Source organism: Gekko japonicus, unplaced genomic scaffold, assembly GCF_001447785.1.
Source record: "Gekko japonicus isolate JY-2015 unplaced genomic scaffold, Gekko_japonicus_V1.1 scaffold438, whole genome shotgun sequence".
Classification (NCBI taxonomy): domain Eukaryota; kingdom Metazoa; phylum Chordata; class Lepidosauria; order Squamata; family Gekkonidae; genus Gekko; species Gekko japonicus.
Genome location: NW_015160849.1, coordinates 1091491 through 1100261, shown reverse-complemented (window position 1 = coordinate 1100261; position 8771 = coordinate 1091491). Strand labels below are relative to the sequence as shown.

At 47.6% G+C, this 8771-nt stretch overlaps 1 protein-coding gene across 1 annotated transcript in view; it reads left to right on the top strand.

Moving 5' to 3' along the window:
- SDHA (succinate dehydrogenase complex subunit A, flavoprotein (Fp)) overlaps positions 1 to 8771 on the top strand; it is a 36354-nt gene that overhangs the window by 12572 nt on the left and 15011 nt on the right. Inside the window, exons 6-12 of the mRNA XM_015420735.1 lie at positions 4 to 94; positions 1974 to 2122; positions 3296 to 3420; positions 3901 to 4069; positions 5092 to 5287; positions 6233 to 6404; positions 7598 to 7716. Coding sequence (XP_015276221.1) covers positions 4 to 94; positions 1974 to 2122; positions 3296 to 3420; positions 3901 to 4069; positions 5092 to 5287; positions 6233 to 6404; positions 7598 to 7716 — 1021 coding nt within the window. The remainder of the gene's footprint in view (positions 1 to 3; positions 95 to 1973; positions 2123 to 3295; positions 3421 to 3900; positions 4070 to 5091; positions 5288 to 6232; positions 6405 to 7597; positions 7717 to 8771) is intronic.

The following is an 8771-nucleotide window of genomic DNA, read 5'->3' as shown; positions in this document are numbered from 1 at the left end:
GAGCCTGAAGTTTGGGAAAGGGGGGCAGGCCCATCGCTGCTGCTGCGTGGCTGACCGGACTGGCCACTCCCTGCTGCACACGCTCTACGGCCGGGTAAGGAGCTGGGGGTGGGGAATCAAGCTCCTGGGGTTAATGGTTAAGAGACACAGTTTCAAAACTGATAGCTGTATTGCTTTTCTTTTTACTCAGGGAAAATAAAGAGAGAATTGTACAGGCTAGACATTTTCCTTGCAGACGTGTTCTTGAATTGCACAGCAAGATACATGTAGAATCCCCCCCCCCCTTTCAATTTGCCATTTTCAGGTTGCTCTTCCTATGTATTTTATTAAGGTGTATCTAAACTGCTTTTTTGCGGATAGGTCATTAGCATTGATGTTGATGCTGGCTAGAAAATGTCACAGATTTGCCAGGTTAACGTGGGGTCCTAAGAAATTCTGTCTTCACTAAGTGAAATGTTCTTTTTTATTGTTTTTCTAAGATGCGATAAGATGCAACCAATGCTCCCTCTAAGCTCTGGAGTGTTGTGAGCAGAAATTGTACTTTGTGAGCTCCTGGCATTAAAGTTGTGAGCGAGCGATTTGGCTGCTGCATAAATTAGTTTGCTCTGGAGCCCTCCTTCCTGAGCTGAGACAAAAATGTGTGAACCGGAGGCTAAAAAACTGTGAGCTAGCGCACACTAACTCAGCTTAGAGGCAACTCTGGATGCAACAATATTGAAAACAATAAGTTCTTAATGAAAGTAGAATATTGTCGGCCTGGCCTTCTTTAACCTAATTCTGCAGAAGGTATCAAATTACAAACCAAGAAGCTCTAGAAGTTTCTGCATTTTAGCTTTTCTTGGAAATGGAGTAAGATTTTTAGATATACCTTACTCTGTTCACATTTATTTTATAAATATTGTTCCATTATGTGTATTAGAAGGTGCTTGAAGTGCAGAGGTAAAATAAGCAAGATCTTTTTTGCTGGCTCTTAAAGGTGCGAAAGGTCCAGTGGGTTCCCAAGTCAACAAAGGACAAGGACTGCCATTCAGAATCATAGCAAGAGCCTCCCTGGTTCCCCCTCCATTCAAGCATACTAGCAGTTTGCAACTTATGTAAGCCTTGCACAGTATCCTAATAGGTAGATTGTTGTTGTTGTTGTTCAGTCACACAGTCGAGTCTGACTCTTTGCGACCCCATGGACCAGATCCCGCCAGGCCCTCCTGTTTTCCGCTGTCCTCTGAAGTTGGCTCAACTTCATGCTCGTTGCATCTATGACACTGTCTAACCATCTCATCCTTTGCCGCCCCCGTCTTCTTTGACCTTCAATCTTTCCCAGCATCAGGGTCTTATTCTCCAGTGAGTGCTCCCTTCTCATTTGGTGGCCAAAGTATTTGAGCTTCAGTTTCATTACCTGGCCTTCCAGGGAACAGTCGGGGATGATTTCTTTTAGAATTGACTGATTTGATCTCCTTGCAGTCCAAGGGACTCTCAAGAGTCTTCTCCAGCACCATAGTTCGAAAGCATCTAGGTCGATGAGGGCTATAATTACCACCTGAAGCTTTCTGCCAGCAGTGTTCTTTCTGATCTTTTCCTTCCCTTAAACTGGCTTTGAGTGCCTTCTTCCTGGTCTGTTTCTCCCTCTCTTCCGGCTGTTCCACTGACTCAACCGCTTGCTTACACTGGAAGTGGACCCCAAGGAATGCTCACCCCCCCCATTCTTCTCTGCGTCATATATACCTTTGTAGTACCTTGCCACTTAACACCCTCCACCTGGAGAAAGTCCCAAGTAAAACCAGCATTCACACTTGCTTTTCTGTCTTCTCACGTGCTCTGCCCTTGCTTTTTACGTTCCAGGATAATTTCCTGGAGCCATCAGTGGATGTCACTCTAGCTCCTTCAGTGCAGGCTTATTGTCTGACCATGCCCTAAAAGAGTGATTTATCTCTTTGCTCCTGAAAGGTTGACATGTGGTTTTTGTTCCCCCTCTCTAGTCTCTTAGATATGATACTAGCTACTTTGTGGAATATTTTGCCTTGGACCTCCTTATGGAAAACGGAGCATGTCACGGCGTTGTGGCCCTTTGCATAGAAGATGGCACCATCCATCGTTTGAGAGCAAAGAATACGGTCCTTGCCACTGGGTAATGTGCTGACAGTTGTATTGAAGAACTGTAGAAGTCTCCCCTCGCCTTGTCCTTCCTCTATCCTGAGACTCCAGGGGAGGAGTGGCTGATATTAGTCTTCCTCTGGGCAGAGTGGGAGAGCAGCGTGCTCCTTCCCGGCCCTCTTTAGGGTTGTCCTCAGGGGTCAGATGACTCCCACCATGCTCATTGGGAAGCCTTGTGTTCCCCCCCCCCAAGCCCTGCTTTGTTATACCCTGGCCCCCCACGCCATGCAAGCCTTCCTCCCCTGTCATTTTCTCTTCCTTCTCTCATTCGTGTTTGAGGGCCGGAACAGGTACTGCAGTGGGAAAGACATAGGTTGGGGGCCTGGAGGGGGTGAGCAGCCTGCTGCTCCTGCTCCTCCCCCATCTGCCTGCAGTGCTGGTGCCATAGTGGTGGGGGGTGGGGTGGCCGAGGGAGAGGGAGAGGCAGCTCCTGTTCCTCCTACCCCCACCTGCCTTGGGAGGAGCAGCAGGGTCAGCAGGGCTGAGTTCAGTGGTGGGGATCCTCAGCAGCTCTTTTTAGCTTGTTCTTCCCCATTCTGCTACAATAGGCTTAGTCTGTTGGGGGAGGCTAACCCCACCTTCACCTTTGAATTTATATGATAGTAAGACAGTTCCTAAGATTCCATTATTCTCAGCTTGGACCAAGAAATAGAGTTGAGAATAGAACTAGGGAGAGCTACTGCCAGTGTGCGCAGGTTACATTTTTCTATAAACCCGGGGGGAAGGGTCCTCCAAGTCTGCAGAAAAATACCCCCTCTCTGAACGTGGCCCCATTCGATCGACATGGGGGCCAGATTGAGTATCAGAAATAGGGTAGACAGCCCCCACAAAACTCTGTTTTTTTAAAAAATGTAAATTTTCAAAAAGATGATTGTAGATTGGGGGCGTGGTATTCAGCTTGATCCCTCAAGGGGTATCCTGTGGGGAAGTAGGCTTCCAGGTGTTTAACCAGCGTGGATGCGACTGTGCACCTGGGCAAATAGCCCAGTCTGTGTTATGATGCCTATCTGAGCACCCATTCAGACAGCTGGCCTCACCTTTTTGATGGAGCGGCTCGCTACTGGAGGTGGGTCAGGGCAGGTGTTTCTCATGAACTTAATAAGTAGGAAACGGACCAGGCAGTTCTTGATTGTGAATTGTTTTCTAGAGGATACGGGCGCACCTACTTCAGCTGCACATCTGCTCACACCACCACTGGAGACGGCACCGCAATGGTCACACGGGCCGGCCTTCCCTGCCAGGACCTGGAGTTTGTGCAGTTCCATCCTACAGGTAAAAGTTCTCTGTTGGGTCACAGGTAATTAAGGCTGGTGAAAAGCAATAGACTGTTCAGTCTAGACTGGGTCAGAAGGGGGCATCTTTAGTGCCGCTCACACACGTAGACTGTAAGATAGTATCATTTTGTTGAAAAATTTATAGGTTATTTAAATAAATATTGCATATGTGAGCCTGGAATGTAGTAGTAGCTTACTTAATGAATGACAATCAAGCCAAGATTTCTAATTTATACTAGTCACTTATAACTCACTTCCTGTGCTGAACTACCTAGTGAAATGTCTTCCTGAGCTAGCGAAGAACATGACATCCATGCCATCTCTTGGGCATGGAGCAGGGGTCATGGGGTGTGTCAGGAGGATGTAGTTGTGAATTTCCTGCATTGTGCAGAGGGTTGGACTAGATGACCCTGGAGTTCCCTTCCAACTCTGAGTCTATGATTCTAAATGATTTATAACACAACTTACTGTTTTGCAGGAATCTATGGGGCTGGCTGCCTTATTACGGAAGGCTGTCGTGGTGAAGGAGGCATTCTCATTAACAGTGAAGGCGAAAGGTTCATGGAGAGATATGCGCCAGTCGCCAAGGACCTAGCTTCAAGGGATGTTGTATCTCGTTCTATGACCATCGAGATCCGTGAAGGAAGGCAAGTGCAAGTGTTCTATGTTTGCCACATCTCTGACTGGGGTGTGGAGTTAGGATGCCCTATTTGTAACCTTCTCTGAAATCAACACTTCACTCCATTCATTCATTCATTCATTCATTAATTCATTCGATTTATAGACCGCTTACCCCCTAAGGGCTCTGAGCGGTTTACATTATACAGTTTATACAACTCCTACCTAAGGCCACACACACATACAATGCAGGGAAGTGACTAACCTAACAATCACCCTATAGTGGAGTCTTTGTTGTTATAGTCTTTCCCTTCAGCTGTATATCGTAATAAGATGGGCTTGTTTTCCTGAAAATAGTCGTAGGCAAGGCAGGACTTGGTTCATAGAATAATCTATAGACCGTGTGCAGTTGGAAGTTGACGTTCTTGGTAGACCTTTGCCACTTCTGGATGTATAGATTCCTACATATGTATTCCATGGGTTGTGTGGAGATAAATATAAGTGTTTACACAGCCCTGACGTGGATAGCCCAGACTAGCCTGATCTCAGAAGCTAGGCAGGGTGAGCCCCGGTTACTTTGTGGATGGGAGACCACCAAGGGAGTGCAGGGTTGCCACACAGAGGCAGGCAAGGGCAAACTACCTCTGCTCATCTTTTGCCTAGAAAACCCTACAGGGTTGCAACTTGACGGCCTTTTCCATCACCGTCAAGCTTTGCCCTTGACCTGGATGGCCCAGGCTAGCCGGGTCTCATCAGATCTCAGAAGCTAAGAAGGCCGGCCCTGGTTAGTACTTGTATGGGAGACCCCCCCCCCAAGGAAGTCCAGGGCAGGCAGTGTCAGGCCACCTCTGAAAGGTCTCTTGCCTAGAAAAGCCTGTGGAGTCATCATGACTTGGCTGTGACTTGACAGCCCTTTCCAACAAAGACAGACAGACGGTCAATTCTGGTTGCTGTGATGGCTGTAGTTTTGGTCTCCCGGGAGGAGATGTTTGATCAAACCGCACAGTGGCTTCTGTGTCTAAACGCCGGCACTTATTTCTTTTACTGACAGAGGATGTGGGCCCGAGAAGGACCACGTGTACCTGCAGCTGCATCACCTGCCTCCGCAGCAGCTAGCGATGCGTCTCCCGGGGATCTCGGAGACGGCCATGATATTTGCTGGGGTGGATGTGACGAGGGAGCCCATTCCTGTCCTGCCCACGGTGCATTACAATATGGGGGGGATCCCGACTAACTACAAAGGACAGGTAACTCTTCCAAAAATGACGTTATTCAACAGGGGTGGTATTTTTAACGGAAGGGTGTGTTGTGTGTGTGTGTGTGTCTTTTTTCCTGCAAACTGTTTGATCCAGGCACACGTGTGTGTGTGTAAGTGCTGTCATGTCGCCTACGACTTGTGGCAACCCTATGAATTAACGTTCTTCCAAATGTCCTATCTTTGACACCCTTGCTCAGACCTTGCAAACGGAGGGCTTCTGTGGCTTCCTTGGTTGAGTCCGTCCATCTCATGTTGGGCCTTCCTCTTTTTCCTGCTGCCTTCCACTCTTCCTACCATTCTAGTCTCTCCCTTCGACCCTTCTCATAATGTGACCAAAATACAACAGCCTCAGTTTAATCATCTTAGCTTCTGGGGAGATTTCAGGCTGGATTTGATCTGGAACCCACTGGTTTGTCTTTTGGGCGGTCTACGGAATCCGTAAGACTCTCCTCCAACATACATTTCAAAGCAGTCTATTTTCTTCCTGTCAGCTTTCTTCATTGTCCAACTTGCACACCAATACATACTAATTGGAAATACTACAGCATGAATTACCCTGATCTTGGTCGCCAGCGACACACCCTCACACTTAAGAATCTTTTCTAGCTCCTTCATGGCTTCCCTTCCCAGTCTAAGTCTCCTTCTGATTTCTCCCTTTCAGTTGAGGATAAAGCCAAAGAATAGGAAATTATCTCCCTTTCGGTTGAGGATAAAGCCAAAGAATAGGAAATATTGAACACATGTCACCATGTCGATGAAAACTATCCGGGCGTTTGGTTACTCCTTTGGTTACAGTTGACCACTCTTGCGCCACCTTATTGCTCTTCTTTCTACTTCTTAAAAGGAGGGTCCCTCTCCTTCTGTACTGTTTGCTCTCTGTTGCTGCAATAAATCGACAGTGCCATGCGTATTTTTATTATTTCGATGATGACAGGTGATCACTCATGTCAATGGCCAGGATCAGGTCGTGCCAGGCTTGTATGCTTGTGGCGAAGCGGCATCTGCGTCCGTCCACGGGGCCAACCGCCTGGGGGCAAACTCTCTCTTGGACTTGGTGGTCTTTGGCCGCGCCTGTGCTCTTAGTATTGCGGAATCCTGCAAGCCCGGTAAGCCTCCCTTGTTTACTCAGATTGTGTCTCCCAAGGAAGGGTTCCGCAACTCCTTTTTGCTTTCTTTGATGGAAGAAGACTTCCTCCAACATAGAGAGACCTTTTCTGGTGGAAACAAACATGGCAGCTCATGGCATCCAGCTTGGCGGGGAGGAATCATAGGATACAGCCCAACACATTCACCCTGTAGCTCCGCGGAAGTGAAGCCACGGATTATCATCTGGACCAGGGGTCTCCAGCATGGTGCCTGGGGGTGCTGTGGTGCCAGCCATCACCTGTTCTGGGGGCCACCACGGGCTTTTTTAGAAAGTGGGTGGGGCAAGGTGGGGGTTTTGCACAGCAGGGCCCCTGATTGGCCATTGGAAGTTTGATTGGCTGTACAGATTTTTTTTTAAAGTTTCTTTGGCAGCAGCTGCCACCAGTGCAAAAGGATCCTTTTGTGTCTCTCTGTCAAAATCCCAAATGTGCCTGCAGGCTCAAAAATGTTGGGGACCCCGTATCTAGACACAGAAGTTCTGGAAAACGGAATATGATTGAGGGGACTATGATTCGGAGGTGGTGAAGTGGCACGGGGGGAGAGGGGCGACTGCTGGTACTCTGACTTCATTCAGATAATGCTAATAGTGTTTGAACATTCAGATGTAAGGAGAGTGCAGCATTATCACCCTGTGGGCCGTGTTGTCCCTGCACATTGGAAGCACCATGCAGTAGTTTCATGGTGGCCCATAACAGTCATAGGGATAGGAACATGGCCCTTGCCTCTGGGCCTTCATCATTTTTGACATTGCTTCCTAGTGGTTAGGAGATGCGAAGCTAGAATTCACGCTGTGCTTTGGGTAGGTGAAGCCACTTCTTCCCCTCAGCCCTAGCCAGCGTTTTCCAGCACAGTTTGAAGCCGATATGATTGCTCATGAACCACCTGTAAAAGTTCAGCTTTTAAAAGGAGCTAGATGTCAGTGGTCTCTCTTCAGCTTATGGAGGCCTGGTGTGGCAGATGTGGCTTCATGGAGTCCCGTGAGGGAGCTATTTTTCCCTAGTTAGGCTCTGCCAACTTCGTGGGGTGGAGGGGTAATGGCATTGCTCATCAGTAAGTAGCGCTACCTTCTTGCTGCTGGCCTCCCTAAAACAATGCTGCCATGTCTGCAGACCTGAGTGGTCCTACCTGATGCTTCTGTGTTTACTCTGATTAGGAGAACCAGTTCCGTCAGTTAAACCAAATGCAGGGGAAGAATCTGTCGCAAACCTGGACAAATTGCGCTTTGCCAATGGAAACCTAAGGACATCAGAACTGAGGCTTAATATGCAGAAGGTGAGAAGTTTGACTGAGGGCTGGGCTATTAAACTAACGTGATGTGAATGGGAAACTGTTGAAGTCTAATGAAGAAGCCTCGAAATGTAGATTTCTGAATTTGGGAAGAAAAATAAATGAGGATTCTTGAGAAGACTCCGATAGTCTCTCAGTAAAGTGCTGTGAAACCCACTACAACTTGGATATTGACACATGATCTGGTGATATAATGTGGTTGTAGCAGCCATCGAGACAAAATTAGGGCTTGAGTTAAACCACAAACACTAAAAGTTAAAAAGGAATATGAACAACTCAGATGACAGAGGGGGTTTGAGGAGGAGGAGGAGGAGGAGGAGGAGGTTGGAACTGAAAGAGGATTGGGCACTGTGTGACTTGCCTGTGATTGGTCAGGTTGTGAAGCTGCATGCCTGATTGGTGGAAATGTGAGCATTCTATGGCTGGAGAGTCAGTTGGGCAAATGGAAGAGCAGAAGAGAAGACTGTGAAGGAAGCCATGTTAAGAAAAGAAGACCCAGAAAGGCTTGGTTAACAGAACAGCCCAAGGGAGGTCCATGTGGTGGATTCAAATGGGGTGGACACAGTGGGCCAAAACAAGTTCTGTTCAGGGACAGTAGGGCTGGTTTTTCTCCCTAATATTTTTCTTGGCTTTGTATGCACTCAGTGGAGTGTAGCTCCTGATCATATTACCATGCTAATTAATACCTCTAAAGGCAAAGTCCGGGAGTGAGATAAGGAACAGAAACCTCGAGTAGTGACGTAGTAGCTAGGGGTGTGCATAAAAAAAAAAAATCGGAAAAATTCGGATTCGGGTTTACGGGACCCGAATTTTTTCGGGAAACTCGAAAAAACCCGAATATATATATCGGTAAAGCATAGATATCCGAAATATTTCGGGAAACCCGAAAAATTCGGGTCCATTATAACCAATGGGGCCATTGAAGTCAATGGCAAAAATCTTCTTGAAACTTTGTGGGGGGCTGGGGGGGAGGGGGTTTGGGATAGAGGCTCCAAACATGGAGCGTGCTTACTGGAACCTCTCCCCAACATACCCACCAA